At 38.2% G+C, this 18,910-nt stretch overlaps 1 protein-coding gene across 1 annotated transcript; it reads left to right on the top strand.

Annotated features, from left to right (window-relative positions):
- The first annotated feature begins 3,990 nt into the window (after nt 1–3,990).
- Nucleotides 3,991–14,511, top strand: LOC140861398 (uncharacterized). Its single transcript, XM_073264419.1, has 5 exons — nt 3,991–4,306; nt 4,366–4,378; nt 13,057–13,304; nt 13,356–13,595; nt 14,420–14,511. The coding sequence occupies exons 1-5, from the start codon at nt 3,991–3,993 to the stop codon at nt 14,509–14,511; spliced, it is 909 nt and encodes a 302-aa protein (XP_073120520.1).
- Nucleotides 14,512–18,910: the final 4,399 nt, after the last annotated feature.

Genomic DNA, 18,910 nt, shown 5'->3' with positions numbered 1-18,910 from the left:
ACATGTCGCATGTTACAATTTTATGATATTATGTTGCATGTGCATTTCATATTGAGCATGTATCTCCTTTGAGATAAGCTAGTGTTAAAGGGTGTTCAGCCCTTGTTAGGATGTTTTGACACTTAGAGTCATTATGAATGTGGCGACCCAACCCGGATCCACTACTAATCAAAGAATTAGAGCATAATTAAGCATGCAATTAACACTAATCAAAATACACTGCGGAAAGCTTAAATAAATGCTGACCAGCAGAATACAACCGGTTAAATAAATTTGATATACAACCCAATCGAATAAATCTTAACAACAATAGAACCTACAGCTAATCCTACTGTCCTCCCTGGTCATCGACTACTCCAAGTCACTGGGCGCACTACTTGCGCCTGCGCCTACGCCTGCACCTACCCCGTCGAATGGGAAGTCCAGACATACAGAAAACACTGGACGTGAGCGACTACGCTTAGTACAGAAGCAATGATATATAAAATATATGCAGCACATAAATAACTTTAAAACTCGGGTAAAACAGTCTGCTCAGGGGGCCAATGAATACACAGTACTATACTAGATAGCTAGTCCGCGGGATACTCATATATTCCCCTATCACTGTAGTGTCTACCCCGCCATCGCGGTGTCTCCTAGTGATATACAAAACATGGGGCTGAGCCTCCCCTCACATGACTCGAATCCATAGGGAATCACCATCGTATGGAAACTGTCACGACTCACCTCTCACGAGATGCAGTCCCATATATAAAACATGCATGTGCTAAAGCAGTAAAACATGGTAAACACATAGCACATACAATGCAACACATATATCTTATATCTATCTCGATCAGTACTTACGTACCTTAATAAAGGCAACCCTAGAAGTCCCTGCTCTAGGTTCCAAGCCTATCATCTGGTATTACAAGTCTACAATGCAAAATACTCATGCATCATTATTTATGTTCTAAAAATCTTAACTAAGTTATCGCATACTCCTAAATATTTTCAGGAAGCCAAAGCTATACCTGCTTCTGTTGTCAGCCCGCTGATGGCGGTAGTTCCAAAACATATCTAGTCGTCATGAATTACCTTGGTAAAATCATGTGATAGATGTAAAATGATGAGAAATATATCTAGCGGTTATGAATTACCCCTTACAAATATTTTAGAAGTTGAATTGTTTGATGCTTGAGGTATTGATTTTATGGGTCCGTTTCCCATCTCCTTTGGCCAGTCTTATATTTTATTGGTTGTTGATTATGTTTCGAAATGGGTGGAAGCAATCGCCACCCCCACTAATGATGCTCGTGTAGTGGTGAAGTTTGTGCAGAAAAATATTTTCACGAGGTTTGGAACCCCAAGGAAAATTATCAGTGATGAAGGTACACATTTTTGCAATAAGATTTTTAATTCATTACTGAAAAAATATGGTGTTAGGCATGAACTGGCATGTGCATACCATCCACAAACAAATGGGCAAGCTGAAATATCCAACCGGGAAATCAAGCGAATTCTGGAAAAGACTGTCAAAACTAACCGGAAGGATTGGGCAATCAAGTTGGATGATGCACTATGGGCTTACCAAACAATCTTCAGAGTAGTGTCATCATGGTTGAACGGTATAGATGCAAGCATCAAGTGTGTCCCAATGATAGTTATGTTTTTATTGCATTTGTTAGTGTCATTTTGTTGTCGTTTTGCATTTGTTTACATGTTTTATTGTTGCATTTTGTTCATATTGCATTTTTTGTGTTTGCATGATTGGTTTCTTGGTTTTGTGGCTAGGTTGTGCATCTTTGCGGAGATTTGGAAGGAACTTTGGAGTCATAGAAATGCTGGAATTTTTGAAAAATGTTTGGCCGCTCGATCTGCAGGAATTTACCGATCGAGCGGGTGCTTTATGATGAAGATAGTAGGCTCGGATATTTTGGCCGCTCGATCTGCAGAAGTTTACCGATTGAGCGGCGCGCAAGTTTTGAAGTCAGTAGCCTTGGGATATTTTGGCCGCTCGATCGGCCAATGTTTACCGATCGAGCGGGCGTCGCGATCCGGAAAGAATTTTATATTTTTGGAAACTTTGTTATTTTAGACTCTAGGCTTTATTAAGCTTTTAATTCCATTTTTGAAGAGATTATCATCACATTTTAAGACTCTCTCTTGGAGGCTAGGTTTTGTTCTTCAATTTTTCTCTCAAGTTTTCTTCTTTTCTTTGAATTATTCTTGAATTTTCATGAATCGTTGTGGCTAAGTTTTAATACTTGGTTGAGGGAGACGAAACCTTGATATATTTTATTCATGAGATTCGATTTGTAATGTTTAATCCTTGTTAAGTATCAATATTTGATCCGGTTTATTTCATGTTTGTATGCGATATTTTAGGATTGACCATCTTAGGATTTTGTTTTGCAAGCTATAGCTAAATTAGAATTCAAATCCGTAATTGTTTGAATAATCAAATTTGCGAAGCAACTACGTTTGATATTTTCTACTGTTGAATTTATTAAATTGTAGGGTCAATTATTGACTAGGCTAAATACAACCGCTGGTGTTTGTGTTGTCTATATTCGTCAATTTTACTAGTTTGAATGCTACCGTGGATTTAAATCTGATCGCTGGTATTGGGTTAATTTATGGGGTAAGGGTTAATTTAGAATGCTGTTTTTTAATTAACTAAAATTAAGGTAAAACAGGAATTTGAATTTCAATGACGAATATTTAATATGATTAATTATTTTAGGGAATCGATGATTGAATGAATGAATATCAAGGGTGTAGTCGACTGATACCAAGTCTCGTCTCTTATTGATTTCTCTAGTTGAATTTTTATTCTTGCATGATAGTGATAATATTAAATTTTTAATTGCTTAAATTTCTAGTAGTTAATCTCAATCTCAACCCCCCCTTTTATTTATTTCCAGTATTTTTAAGAATACAAATAAATTTCACTTTCCTCGTGGGAACGATCCCTACTCTCACTGCTACATAATTTGTTTATCTGATTGGAGTCGGGTAATTTGGGCACGACACGACTAAGCGTTACCAAATTTTGGCGATGTTGCTGGGGAACGGTGTTTAATTTATTTGTGTTCTTGTTTTTTCTTTTATTTTTTTATTCTTTCCCAGTGCTTCTTGGGTTTGTTCATGCTTTCAGGTGACTCTTCAAAAGAATAATTTCCATACGACCCGGAGATAGAAAGAACTTTGCATAGACAAAGGACAGAAGCTCATAAAAGACTACAAGAGGACGAGCGCGTGGTTGAAGATCTGACAATAGCAATGACTGACAACGCCAATCTGAGCTTGAGACAACTGGGCACTCCTGATTTGAACCAGCAGCCCTTATGCATTACTTTTCCTACTTTAGAAGTTAATGCTACTTTTGAATTAAAATCTGGGCTAATACATTTGTTACCTTCATTCCATGGTTTTGCAGGTGAGAATCCTCATAAGCATTTGATGGAATTCCATGTGGTTTGCACGAGTATGAAACCCCATGGAGTCACGGAGGAGCAGATCCAATTGAGAGCCTTTCCTTTCTCTTTGAAGAGTGCTGCTAAGGATTGGCTGTACTACTCTGGATCCATCACCACCTGGACAGAGATGAAGAGGATCTTCTTAGAGAAATATTTCCCAGCTTCTAGAGCCGCGAACATCCGGAAGGAAATCTATGGAATCACCGGAGAATCACTGCATGAATACTGGGAGCGGTTCAAAAAGCTTGTTGCTAGCTGTCCGCAACATCAGATAAGTGAAAACCTGTTAATTCAATATTGCTATGAAGGTTTGTTGCCTCATGATAGGAGTATGCTAGATGCGGCCAGTGGAGGAGTTTTTGTGGACAAAACTCCAGTACAAGCAAGGAATTTGATCAAGAACATGGCTGCTAATTCTCAACAATTTGGCGCAAACAGAAATGATTCTGCACCCAGACAAGTCAATGAGGTAAATGTTTCTTCCCTTGAACAACGACTGATTGATCTGACGTCTCTTGTGCGTCAAATGGCTGTAGGGAATGGACAAAATATGAAGGTTTGTGGAATTTGCACTGCAAAGGGACATGCAACTGACATGTGTCCCACGCTTCAAGAAGGATCTAGTGAGCAATTTAATGCAGCAGGAGGATTTCCAGGGCCACCACAGAGAAGTTATGATCCTTACTCGAACACATACAATCCGGGTTGGAAGGATCATCCAAACCTCAGATATGGAAATCCTGCAATGAATCAGCCTGCACCTTCAGTGAATCAACCAAATAATCAAGCATTCAGGCCACAATATCCTCCACAACCACAGCGTCCTCAAATTCCAACGCAAGGTGAGTTTTTAGAAAATATAGTTAAGGATCTTGCTACTAATACTGTCACTTTTCAACAGGAAACGAGAGCAAGTATCTGAAAGAGTGGGTGCCCGGTGAGCCAACTTGTGGCTAAGGGCTTTGATGACTCATTGTATAAACAATCTTTTGTTTAATATAATTTACACTTTTATTAATGGCAATGACTTTATCTTTCTTCATATTGTTATATTGTGATATACTATTGTTGTTTTGATAAAGACCTTAAATATACTATAGTGTATGTAAGATGTGGTAGTGCATGGGGATGACTATCATGAAACACATCTTATAGTCACTGCATATTCTAAACAGTTCCTAGTCGATTGAGCCGTCCGCTAATAAGGATAAGGATCGCTCGAGATTGAGACTAGCATTTGCGATGCCGAGTACCACGTTTCATTGGTATGGAACATAGAGATGTTCAAAGCATGCAAATGGATATTCATACGATGAATGATCGAACTACCCTATCCAGACTTTCCAAGTGGTTATCACTTATCGAGTGGATAAAGTCTGCGGTTTTGGTTGTACACCATTAGTTCTTACTACTTGAAACATCATTGAGACTCTATATGCTAGTACTGTGCTTTGACTCGTTTACCGACTCTATTGGGGTCATCAGGTGTCGGGATTGGGTACAGTTACGACACATATAGGAGTCAATGCTTTGTTGTCAAGGATTCACCACATACTTGCGAGTGTGGATATCCTATGCAATCTGAGGAGATATTAGTGTGACGAATCTCTGGCCAGAGTACATGATGTGTTTTAAGAAATGGTTTCTTAGTAACACATGCGATGTCACTATTTGATCTTCAAGATGCATTGCATAGTTATCGAATCTCGAACGACTCTCGATTTACCAATGGTTGTTGATTCGATCGGGATATATGGATGAAGGGACCGTACTGTACGCTAACCAAAATCTATTGGTTCTTGTAGGCACTATCAGTGATACCTAGGGAATCATGGAGCGATGTTGCTAGGCGCTCTTACCATGATTCGATGGGCAAGTCGGAAATTGTTGTTCCGAGTCACAAGGAGTTGTGAGCCCACGGCTAGCTGTATCCCTGAACCATTGAGGGTCACACAGAGTAATGGATTTTTAATCCCCGTTGAGATAGTTAAATTTAAAGAGTTAAATTTAATAAACAAAGAAGTGGGACTTCTTATTTAAGAGTAGAGGAGTGAGATTTCCTAAAATGACATAGGGATGGGCATTTTTGGAAATCACTGAATTCGGATTCAGAAAATTTATCTTGACTTTAAAAGGTGCAGAAATGGTTTCTGTGCACTTTGGTGAAATCGGTTTATCAATCTGAGTCACGATGAATTTTATATTAATTTCTGAACATGCGGGCTTTGCTTGTCAGGCTTGAACTTATGACTAATGGGCCCTAAGCTGTTAGCAGCCCACATTATAAATAAGTTATTGCAGTACAGAAATTAAAGAACAGAGGCTCACAATTTTCGAAAACCCTAGTTTTTCTATCTAAAAGTGGCCGCCCCCCTCCCCTCTGCTTGGGAAAAATCCAGCCTGTGAATTTTGAATTTACAATCTGGTTTAACGGATCAAATTCGTTAATTCTCTTCGTAGAAACTTCTGATAGATTTTCTAGTGCAATCTATCAGAGGGATTAAATCTCTATTCGTGCACCTGATTGAAGAACTGTTCGTCCATCAGTTCCTGGGAGATACAACAAGAGCAGAGTAATCTGTTGGTGTCCATAATCTCGATTCGAGATTGGAGGTAAAAATTTATAATTGTTATTTAATTTTTACACACACAATTTAATCGTAAAGTTTTGATACCCATTATGGAATCGTTCCATATAAAATTTTTAAACTTCCGCTGCACGGGGTATCAATTCTGATTGATCTGATCGACGTTATCCAACAGTGGTATCAGAGCCAGGTTTCTCAGATCAAGCGATTAAATTAATAGATTGTACAAAAATTTTTAAGCCTCGGTTTTTGAAACAAAATAAATTTTTTTAAAAAAATAAAAAAAAAAATTTCGGGCAAAACACGGGCAGCGATTGGATCGCTGCCCAGGGGGCAGCGCACGGCGCTGTCCTAGGGGCAGCGACGGGCTGCCCGGCCCGAGCCCCTTTGGGGCGCGGGCAACCCGGGAGCGTCCCGGGCGGCCCGCGAAAAATTAATTTTTTAATTTTAAAATTAAAATTTTAATATGTTAAAATTCTATTTTTGGTCCGATCGAAAATTGTTTTTGATTGGTCCACGAGGCATCGGATCGAATTGTTCGAGTCCGAAAATTTTAAAATTGATTTTTGGATAAATTTGAATTTTTGGAAAATTTATAGATTTTATCCGTTAAATCAGATTTTATAAAATTAATTATTTTTGGTACAATTGATGATAAGATATGATCTTATGGAAATATTGAGTAAAATATGATTTTATGTATAAAATTGGATTTTATATGTAAAATATGATTTTATTTGATAAAAAGATAAAATATGATTTTGTATGTAAAATAAGATTTTATATATGGAATATGATTTTATCCTTTTAAATTTAATTGCCATTGCATGTTATCCAATAAATTAATTTTGAATTAAATGTTATTGGATAAGGATGATCGATTGCCATGACCAATTTTGTAGGTGTATGTTAGGAATTTACATTTGTTTTTATTGTTGTTGGATTTATTAATGGGCCTGGTTTATGGCCCAATATGAATTGTCATATGTAATAAAAGTGGGCCTGGTTTATGGCCCGTTCCCACCCCTTAAAATGTATCCCCTACTTGTCATGATTATTTATTGTAAATACATTAGACTTAGTGGGAGATGAAGATTTGAAGATGGAGGTGGGCCCAGCAGACAATAAAGACTGAAGAAATGTAAATTGGAAGCTCAATGTAATAGGATTGCATTGCATACCTGCATATTACCTAGGATTGGACTTAGACTCGTGATTGGCAACCACGGGTCGATTAGAAATGGAATCGATCATCCTATATAATATATGATATTATAGTTGTATGCATGTTTTAGACAAAATTGTATGAATCCCGCAAGCATACAAATTTTAAAATGATGAGACAAATTTTCAAAATTAAAATCCCTCATTTTAAATATGATTTAAAATTGATATCAAGATAAATAAAGGAAATTTAAAATTGTTTAAATGTTCCTACCTTCCATCAACGATCAATGTATGAGATGGTACCCGCGGATACGGTTCGGCTCATATTATTGGGGAGGCCCGTTCGTCGGAAAGCTGTACATTGGATCGACACATGTTGTAAGTTGGGTGGAACTCCCATGGGATCGGCTCATATTATTGGGGGATCCACATGGCGACCGTCCATCACAACTTAATATTGATGGGTCATCTTGACATGTCACAATAAACGGCGTCATATTATTGGGCCCTTATTGGACATGAGGTAAAAACGTGGAGGTTGCTTTGGAAGCAATTGGGCTCTACCTTTTGAAAATTATGGTTGGCTGATATTATTCGGGACCATAGTTTGTCAATTAGACTCCATGTTCCCACTAAGGAAAACAGTTTCCCGTTTTCACTAGAGGGTAGTGAAATCGTTAAAATAGTGGGAGTGAGATTCATAAATTAAATTTCGCCTATTTTATGTCTTAGTAAATTAATTAAACAATCATCGATAATTGTCTGTTTCATCTCAGTATATCATTATGATGAATCTTCGTAATCCACATGTTTCAATTCTCCAACAAAACAAACTTACTGGCGCAAACAATACAGAATGATTCCATAAGTTAAGATTGTCCTAAGTTCGGAAAAGATTTTCTAAGTGTTAGAAAAGGCTTCTCCGAAAACAGCCCCGGCTGATGTAACTGCCGAAAGGTTGGCCGAACTAGAGAAATGGTTGGACCATGATCTCAAGGCCAAATGTTACATGCAAAATTGGACAAGTCTAAACAAGTTTGTCATCACTGCAAGAAACCCGGTCATTGGAAACGTAACTGCAAGGAATACCTCGAGCAGTTGCGAACTGCAAAAGTATGTTTTACATTGAAATAAATGTTTTTCTTAATACTACTTCTTGGGTATTGGATACCAGATGAAGATCTCATATTTGCAATGAGTTGCAAATGATGACAAGAAGTAATAGGCTTAGAATGGGTGAGACCCAGCTGAGGCTCGGAAATGGTTCTAGAGTTGAAGCCAAAGCTGTGGGAGATGTTTATTTAATTTTGCAGAACGATTTTAAGTTACTTTTGAGAGATGTTTTATTTGTTTCAGATTTGATTAAAAACATTATTTCTGTTTCTATGCTTGATAGAGATGGTTATTCTTGCAATTTTGTGAATGAGATTTGCAATATTTACAAGAATGAATGTTTGATTGGAAATGGACAACTTGAAAACGATCTATATAACTTAAAATTAAAAGACGTTCCAATAAATTATGTTGATAAACCGGTAACAACAAACAAAAGGAAAATCGATAGTCAAAACCCGGCAAACTTATGGCCACACCTACTTCATTACCTTTACTGATGATTATTCTAGGTATGGGTATTTATATTTAATGAAATATAAGTTTGAAGCATTTGAAAAGTTCAAAGAATTCAAGGCTGAAGTAAAAAACAAGCTAGGTAAAAGTATTAAAGCACTTCGATCGGATCGAGGTGGAGAATACTTAAGTACCGAGTTTTTAGACTATCTGAAAGAGAATGGGATTCTCTCTCAGTGGACTCCTCCTATGACACCTCAGCTGAATGGTGTATCAGAGCGTCGTAATTGAACTTTGTTGGACATGGTTCGATCCATGATGAGCTTCACTGAGCTTCCACCTTCGTTTTGGGGATACGCGCTTGAAACGGCGGTGTTGTTGTTGAACAACGTCCACACCAAAGCAGTGGACAAAACACCATACGAGTTATGGAATGGCAAAGCTCCTAAGTATTTGTACTTAAGGATTTGGGGATGTCCTGCTTACATGAAGCAGACAGTGGGAGATAAGTTGGATAGTCGATCCACCTTATGTTATTTTGTAGAGTATCCGAATAATTCAATCGGATATTATTTCTATCATCCTGCTGAAACAAAGGTGTTTGTTTCAAGGAATGCCACCTTCTTGGAGAAGGAGTTCTTATTGGATAAGAAAGGCGAGATGATGGAACTCGAAGAAATTCGAGAAGAACCCGAAATACAAAATAATGATCCTACACCTCAGGAACCATTGATAGACACGCCTATACCTAGAAGATCCGAGAGGACTTCTAGATCTCCTATTCGATATGGTCTTCTTCTTGAAGGGGATCAAGATGAACCCGATGTTGGATGTGATCCAAGAAACTTCAAGGAAGCAATTTCTGATGCGGATTCAAATTTATGTCTTGAAGCTATGCAGTCGGAAATAGATTCGATGCATACAAACCAAGTTTGGTCTTTAGTAAATCCTCCTGATGGAATTGTTCCAATAGGGTGTAAATGGATGTACAAGAGAAAGCTTGGGCCTGATGGTAAGGTATTGACCTACAAGGCACGATTGGTGGCGAAAGGTTATACTCAAAGACAAGGAGTTGACTATGATGAAACCTTTTCACCAGTTGCAATGTTCAAGTCCATAAGAATCCTTATTGCCATAGCTGCTTGGTATGACTATGAGATATGGCAAATGGATGTGAAGACTGGATTTCTTAATGGAAACATTAAGGAAGAGATCTATATGACGCAGCATGAGGGATACACATCCATGGGAAGCGAGCATAAGGTATGCAAGTTTCAGAGATCAATCTATGGTCTAAAACAAGCATCAAGAAGTTGGAACCAGAAATTTGATGAAACAATAAAGGATTTTGGTTTCATCAAGAACCCGGAGGAACCATGCGTGTACAAGAAAGTAGTTAAGGATGCTGTGACATTCTTAGTACTTTATGTTGATGACATCCTACTCATTGGGAATGACGTAGGGATGTTGCAGTCAACAAAGATATGGTTATCAGGTAGATTCTCGATGAAGGATTTGGGTGAGGCATCCTATATTCTAGGGATACAGATCTATAGAGATAGATCTAAGAGAATGATAGGACTCACTCAAGCAACCTACATCGACACCATATTGAAACGGTTTTCAATGGATGGGTCCAAGAGAGGACATCTACCTATGTGTCATGGAGTTTCTCTATCCAGGTCTATGTGCCCCAAGACTGATGAAGAGATAGAGAAAATGACACATGTACCATATGCGTCAGCCATAGGTAGTATCATGTATGGGATGATATCTACCAGACCGGATGTAGCATTTGCTCTGAGTGTCACGAACAGATATCAAGCTAATCCCGGTCAAATGCATTGGAAAGCCGTGAAGGACATTCTTAAGTACTTACGAAGGACTAAGAATATGTTCATGGTATATGGAGGAAGAGAACTGAAATTGGAAGGCTATACCGACTCTAGATTCCAAAGTGACGTGGATGACTCGAAGTCAACCTCTGGATTTGTGTTCATGCTCAATGGCGGTGCTGTCTCTTGGAAGAGTTCCAAGCAGGACACCACAGCGGATTCCACCACTGAGTCAGAATACATTGCAGCATCAGCTGCTGCTAAAGAGGCCGTTTGGATGAGGAATTTCGTCCAAGAGTTGGGCGTTATTCCGGAAGTTGTTGGTCCAGTCCCGGTGTACTGTGACAACACGGGTGCCGTTGCTCAGGCAAAGGAACCAAGGTCTCATCAAAGATCCAAACACGTACTGAGGAAATACCACATCATCCGGGAGATCGTGGAAAGAGGAGACATCACTGTCGAAAGAGTGGCCTCTGCAGACAATATCGCTGATCCACTTAATAAGCCCTTGCCAGGACCATTATTTGACAAACATCGCGAAGCAATGGGTCTACGTAGTATGACTAGTTGGCTTTAGGGCAAGTGGGAGATTGAAAGAGTGGGTGCCCGTTGAGCCAACTTGTGGCTAAGGGCTTTGATGACTCTTTGTATAAACAATCTTTTGTTTAATATAATTTACACTTTTATTAATGGCAATGACTTTATCTTTCTTCATATTGTTATATTGTGATATACTATTGTTGTTTTGATAAAGACCTTGAATATACTATAGTGTATGTAAGATGTGGTAGTGCATGGGAATGACTATCATGAAACACATCTTATAGTCACTGTATATTCTAAACAGTTCCTAGTCGATTGAGCCGTCCGCTAATAAGGATAAGGATCGCTCGAGATTGAGACTAGCATTTGCGATGCCGAGTACCACGTTTCATTGGTATGGAACATAGAGATGTTCAAAGCATGCAAATGGATATTCATACAATGAATGATCGAACTACCCTATCCGGACTTTCCAAGTGGTTATCACTTATCGAGTGGATAAAGTCCGCGGTTTTGGTTGTACACCATTAGTCCTTATTACTTGAAACATCATTGAGACTCTATATGCTAGTACTGTGCTTTGACTTGTTTACCGACTCTATTGGGGTCATCAGGTTTCGGAATTGGGTACAGTTACGACACATATAGGAGTCGATGCTTTGTTGTCAAGGATTCACCACATACTTGCGAGTGTGGATATCCTATGCAATCTGAGAAGATATTAGTGTGACGAATCTCTGGCCAGAGTACATGATGTGTTTTAAGAAATGGTTTATTAGTAACACATGCGATGTCTATTTGATCTTCAAGATGCATTGCATAGTTATCGAATCTCGAACGACTCTCGATTTACCAATGGTTGTTGATTCGATCGAGATATATGGATGAAGGGACCATACTGTACGCTAACCAAAATCTATTGGTTCTTGTAGGCACTATCAGTGATACCTAGGGAATCATGGGGCGATGTTTCTAGGCGCTCTTACCATGATTCGATGGGCAAGTCGGAAATTGTTGTTCCGAGTCACAAGGAGTTGTGAGCCCACGGCTAGCTGTATCCCTGAACCATTGAGGGTCACACAGAGTAATGGATTTTTAATCCCCGTTGAGATAGTTAAATTTAAAGAGTTAAATTTAATGAACAAAGAAGTGGGACTTCTTATTTAAGAGTAGAGGAGTGAGATTTCCTAAAATGACATAGGGATGGGCATTTTTGGAAATCACTGAATTCGGATTCAGAAAATTTATCTTGACTTTAAAAGGTGCAGAAATGGTTTCTGTGCACATTGGTGAAATCGGTTTATCAATCTGAGTCACGATGAATTTTATATTAATTTCTGAACATGCGGGCTTTGCTTGTCAGGCTTGAACTTATGACTAATGGGCCCTAAGCTGTTAGCAGCCCACATTATAAATAAGTTATTGCAGTACAGAAATTAAAGAACAGAGGCTCACAATTTTCGAAAACCCTAGTTTTTCTATCTAAAAGTGGCCGCCCCCCTCCCTTCTGCTTGGGAAAAATCCAGCCTGTGAATTTTGAATTTGCAGTCTGGTTTAACGGATCAAATTCGTTAATTCTCTTCGTAGAAACTTCTGATAGATTTTCTAGTGCAATCTATCAGAGGGATTAAATCTCTGTTCGTGGACCTGATTGAAGAACAGTTCGTCCATCAGTTCCTGGGAGATACAACAAGAGCAGAGTAATCTGTTGGTGTCCATAATCTCGATTCGAGATTGGAGGTAAAAATTTATAATTGTTATTTAATTTTTACACACACAATTTAATCGTAAAATTTTGATACCCATTATGGAATCGTTCCATATAAAATTTTTAAACTTCCGCTGCACAGGGTATCAATTCTGAATGATCTGATCGACGTTATCCAACAGTATCCAACACTTGAACACTCAGATGGGGCAGTTGGCTACCGCAATCAACAGGTTGGAGGCACTGAATTCTAACAGTCTGCCATCGCAGACAGTGGTGAATCAGAAGGAGAATGTGAGTGCAATCACATTAAGGAGTGGGAAAGAGTTGAAAGTTAGTCCAGAAGTAGTGCAAGAACCAATTCAAAACAAAGATGTGGAGGAATTCAGACTGGAAGAGAATGAAATAATTCCAAAGGATGCGCCAAGAGGTAAGTTTCCTCCTTTTTCTGAGTATAAACCTATAGCCCCTTTTCCCTTAGAATTGAAAAAGTCTAGGAAAGATGATGGAATTAAGGGGTTGTATGAAGTGTTTCGTAGATGTGAGGTAAATATTCCTTTGTTAGATGTTATCAAACAAGTACCTCGCTATGCTAAATTTTTAAAAGAGTTGTGTACTATGAAGAGAAAACAAAAACTGAAGGGATGTCAGAAAGTTGAATTGGGAGAACAGGTCTGTGCCGTAATTCAAAGAAAGGTACCTACAAAATGCAAGGACCAAGGTATGTTCTCGATTCCTTGTAAAATAGAAGATGTTCAGCTTGACACAGCCATGCTATATTTAGGAGCATCGATTAATGTTATGCCATACTCTGTTTATGCTTCCTTAAATCTTGGGCCTTTGACTGAAACTGGAATTGTTATTCAAATGGCTGATAGATCTACTATTTTCCCTAGATGAGTGATAGAGGATGTTCTTGTGCAAGTTGGTAATTTGATTTTTCCTGCTGATTTTTATGTGCTTGATATGAAAAATAATGATTTGAATAGCCCAACTTTGCTCGGGAGACCATTTTTGAAAACTTCAAAGTCTATCATAGATGTTGATAATGGTACTCTCACTATGGAATTTGATGGGAAAATTGTTAAGTTTAATATTTTTGATACCCTGAAAATTCCTAGTTGTGACAGTGTTGTTAATAATATTGATGTCAATGATCACTTGTCACACGAACATGAGAAAGATGTGAATGAGGGTAAGTTGAAAGAAGTTATTGCACAACCTGCTACAATTCTATTGTTTAAATTTTTATCTCTGATTTACAGGCATCTAAAACTGAGCCGAAACTTCCTCCGGATCGATTAAAAGGAATCCCCAAGAAATCAAAGCAGAGGAAGCATGGGACGAAATTAACTGAACAATTTCTCAAGTGGGTGAAGGTGGTTAGAAAAACTAGATATGAACCACCATGAGCAAAAGAAACATGCAGTCGGGCCGACAACTGTAAAAAGAGGCGCTGACTGGGAGGCAACCCAGTGTTGTTTTCTTTTAATTAGTTTTTTTTTGTTCATTCTATTTTTGGCATTTTATTTTTGTTGTTTTTAGTTTCCCGAATGCCGCCACCTCCGCAGACAAAGTTCCAATATGATTCTTCCGTGATGCTGTCAGACGTTGAAGAGGACAGTGCCAACACTTAAACCAGGGGAGTTTCGTTTTACATTTTTTGCATTTCATTGTGTTGAGTTTTTTGTTTGTGTTTTGAGTTTTGACGCATTGAGGGCAATGCTTCATTTAAGTATGGGGGGATGTATTCATATTTTTGCATTTGTTTTGTTTTGTTGTTGCATTGAGTTTGTGATTTGTTGTGTCGTTTTTCGTTTGTGTCGTATGTATAAGTAGGATGATGATTTTTAGCCTATGATGATGAAAAAAAAAAATTTGAAAAATTTTAACTCTTGATTGGACATGAGAAACCGTAGGTTGTTTGTTGAATATTCCAAGCACGCATGTTGAACCAGTAAAGTGTAGTGATTTATTAGATATTGTGGAGTTCTGTTGGACCATTGCAAGACAATAGGTGTTTGTGGAACATGATAGTTCTTGAATTTTGATAATTTTTTTGATGTGGCATATATTTTCTTGGGCGCACCTAAAATTTTTGGTTTTTAAGAAGAAAATTAATTTTTGAAAACCAATCAACTCCATCTGGGTTGCGAGCGAGATGTATGAAATTCTATTCATCTTGTTTGTGGCTAAGTATGCGGATTACATGGGGTTAATCTTTTGAAAAAAATAATATTTTTATTCCATCCGGGCTTGAAATATGAATGAAATTCTATTCATTATTTCATAGCTAAGTTTGCGGACCTAATGGGATTGTAGTTACATCCGGGCTATAGACGAGGGGATTGAAATTCGAATCCTATCTCGTTTTAGCTAAGTATGCGGGTAATTATTGGGACTTTTAAAATGCTGGGTGCAAAATCCAACGGTGCATAATTATTCTTAAGAAAGTTGTGTTGTGTTGGAGGATTGTTGAGAGGAGAGTTCTAGATTGTGAGGCTTACACTAAATTGTTATAGGTCGGCGAACAGTTTTGAAACTTTGTCTTTTGAAGTTGCATGTAGCTGGGGTAACATGACACACACACACATTCGCATTCGACTGAAGGTGTATCTGAAACGACCCTAACTCTCTAAATATAAATATGCGGAAAATTTTTTTTTTTATACTTACTAAGTAAAAATATGTACATACATGCCCATACATATATGCACAGAATAAATAGATTTAAAAATAAATAACTTAAATAAAAATGCAACCTTTAATAAATTAAATATCTGAGTCTAACATTTAATAAAATACTGACAAATAAAATACTGACATATAAAATACTGACATAAGCGGAATAAATAAAATTTGCATGCACTGAAAATATTTAAATAAAATGTATAACATGATAAAAATATTCATAACATGACATAGACTCAGACAACGGTCACGGGGTTACTGCATGTCCGCTCATAGGTCCTCGCCGCCGGTGAGTACTACGTCCTCCTCTACGTACTCACCTGCACTATATCAGTGTAATGAGCCTAGAGGCCCAACATGCTAACATAACAAGGGTTTAAAATAATTTAATCACTTTAATACTAATACATAACATATACATGAATGAGCATGCTTAAAAAAAATATCATGAACATAACATAAACTTAAATATCATAATAATACATAAACATTGTTGAGCAAAGTATTTTCTAACATCGAAAGGTCGTCTCCATAGTGTAACCATACATACATTAAATACTGATCAGCGTGATAAACCAACGTACGTGGCGGTGACGAATCACCTCTTAAATTGGCAGTAAACTGCCCTTCAATAGTTCATATATGGGGACGAATCCCCCTTAAATTGTCACACTACTTCAACTTCCAACATAAAATTATTTTCTTTTTGCTCAACCTTAAACATTAAATCATGCATAAAAATTATTTCATGAATGCATGTACTTAAATAAAATGTGTGTCCTTCATATATATTTAATTTAATTTTTTTTATACAAACATATAAATACTAAAATAACATTCATGCATAAAATAATTAAATATATATTTAGGACACATACAATTTCTCATGGTTTGTGCCGGACTGTTGGCCCTAACTCTCAAGCCCATTTTCTTAAATCTGGCCCATTAACCCTGAGACTGACCCATTAACATACTTAAGCCCAATAATTAATTATTCTAAATCCAAATAATTAATTAAAGCCCATTAAAACAATCCTGGCCCAATAACATTCTATTCCGGCCCAATGGGCCCAAAAGCCCAAAGACTGGCCCAAAAACATCCATGGGCTCCCAAGCCCATAAAAATTATTAGGTTAACTTAAAATAATTATTCAAACCCATTAATAAACTTAAATGTAGCCCATTACTTTAATTAATCTAATTAGCCCAATTAAAACACTTTAACTTAATAATTAACTTAAAAATAAAATACCCGAGCCCGACTAACTTGACCCGGACTCGAACCCAACTAACATAACCCATGACCCACTGACTTGACCCGGACCACCAACCCGACCCGGAAACCCACCTGGAACCCTAAAACCCGACGCCCCTATTCCCGATTCTGCTGCGGCCGTGAGCAGCAGCCACTCCTTGGCTGCTGCCGGCCTGCTCCGGCAGCCCCTGGCCAGAGCGCCGCCGCCCAGACGTAGCCCACGTCTGGGCGGTTCAAACCTAGTCCTTGACCCAGCCCCATGCAACCCACAGAGCCGACCCCGAGCCCCCTTCCACGAAGCCCTAACCTGCGCATCCAAGGGAGCCGTCTGAACGTTGTGGTTTTCTGGGCTCGTTTGGCTCGAACCACTCAAGCCATTCGAGTCCAGGCCACCCACACCGCCTAGGAACCCTGACCAGCAGCCTAGACGCAACCATGGAGGAAAACATGAGCATGAACAATCAAACACAACAAGAACCGTGCGCCTTCAATCATAAAAACAACCCTTTTCCTAAAAACTTGAAATTTCGATGCATGCACAATACACACTCTATAATATCTGATAGGTACGAAAATTTGGAAGAAAAACATGCCTTGCACCGTTAAAAGAAGAGATAGGAGCGTGTAGAACGAATCCGGGACGACGAGCAACCTTGAAGCTTCGAAGAAAAACGGCTATGGAGTCCTAGAGCCTGCTGATCGATGAAGAAGATGAAGGAGAGGTGGAAGTGTCGGCTGAGAGCTTGGAGGCGTGAGGTTTGGGTAGGTTTAGGGTAAGGTTTTAATTAAAAATAGGTTTTTAGGATAATAAAATATTAATATGGATTTTTTTAATTATGAAATATATAACTTAAAAGCTCTAACTAATAATTAAACTCTGATAACTAATTTAAAAATCCCGAAATAAATAATTAAGGGAATTTTAAAGATAATAAAAAGTCATTATTTTGGCTTATTTTGAATAAAAATGGACTCCTAAAATCATATAAAATTAAATACTAATAATTTTGAGGAAATAAAACTCAAAATAATATTTTTGGGCTCTAAAAATGCTCATGAAATAAATTGGATAGAAAGTTGTCATCTCGTCCGTCCACGATCCCGTCAACGCGATAAAATAATTCAATTACCATAAATCATGAAAATCTCTAATTATGGGTTAAATGCTTGAAAATCAATTAAATCATGCACAAATAATTCACATAAATATTTAACCCATACTCTAAAATTTCAAATAAATAAATTTCCTAATTATGCATGCGAATTTACGTATTAAAAATACCGGGTGTTACAATTCTCCCCCCCTTAAATTAGATTTCGTCCTCGAAATTAAAGTACTTACCCGAACAACTCCGGGTAGCGTGTCCTCATGTCTGCCTCGGTCTCCCAAGTAGCTTCCTCCTCCGAATGATTCAGCCACTGGACTCTGACCATCGGTATGACCCGCGTCCTCAATCTGCGCTCCTCCCTAGCCAAGATCCGTATAGGCCTCTCCTCAAATGCTAACTCCGGTGTCAACTGAAGAGGCTCAAAATCCAACACATGTGACGGGTTCGAGATGTATCTCCGAAGCATGGATACATGGAATACATTGTGCACTGCCGCTAGCCCTGGTGGTAGAGCTAAACGGTAGGTCAACGTGCCAATTCTCTCCAAGATCTCGAATGGCCCTATATATCTCGGATTAAGCTTGCCTCTCCGGTCAAATCGCACTACTCCCTTCATAGGTGACACCTTCAGGAATACATGATCACCTACAGCGAACTCCAAATCTGTTGGAGAACGCGGCGATCAGATCAATTATGATTGATACCCGGTGCAGCGGAAGTTTAAAAATTTTATATGGAACCATTCCATAATGGGTATCAACCTTACGATTAAATTGTGTGTGTGTAAAAATTAAATAATGATTATAAATTTTTACCTCAATCTCGAATCGAGATTATGGACACCAACAGATTTCTCTGCTCTTGTTGTATATCCCTGGAACTGATGGACGAACTGTTCTTCAATCAGGTCCACGAACGGATATTTAATCCCTCTGATAGATTGCACTAGAAAATCTATCAGAAGTTTCTACGAAGAGATTA

Source organism: Henckelia pumila, chromosome 4 (assembly GCF_033568475.1).
Source record: "Henckelia pumila isolate YLH828 chromosome 4, ASM3356847v2, whole genome shotgun sequence".
Classification (NCBI taxonomy): Eukaryota; Viridiplantae; Streptophyta; class Magnoliopsida; order Lamiales; family Gesneriaceae; genus Henckelia; species Henckelia pumila.
This window is presented reverse-complemented; position numbering and strand designations above follow the sequence as displayed.

Bases quoted from the DNA above. Each gene is read 5' to 3' on its own strand.
- LOC140861398 (XM_073264419.1), top strand. From the start codon at position 3,991: ATGGCTGTAGGGAATGGACAAAATATGAAGGTTTGTGGAATTTGCACT. The intron at 13,305-13,355 runs GTAAGTTTCCTC...CTTTTCCCTTAG, and splicing joins TCCAAAGGATGCGCCAAGAG to AATTGAAAAAGTCTAGGAAA. The intron at 13,596-14,419 runs GTATGTTCTCGA...TGTTGTTTTTAG, and splicing joins TACAAAATGCAAGGACCAAG to TTTCCCGAATGCCGCCACCT.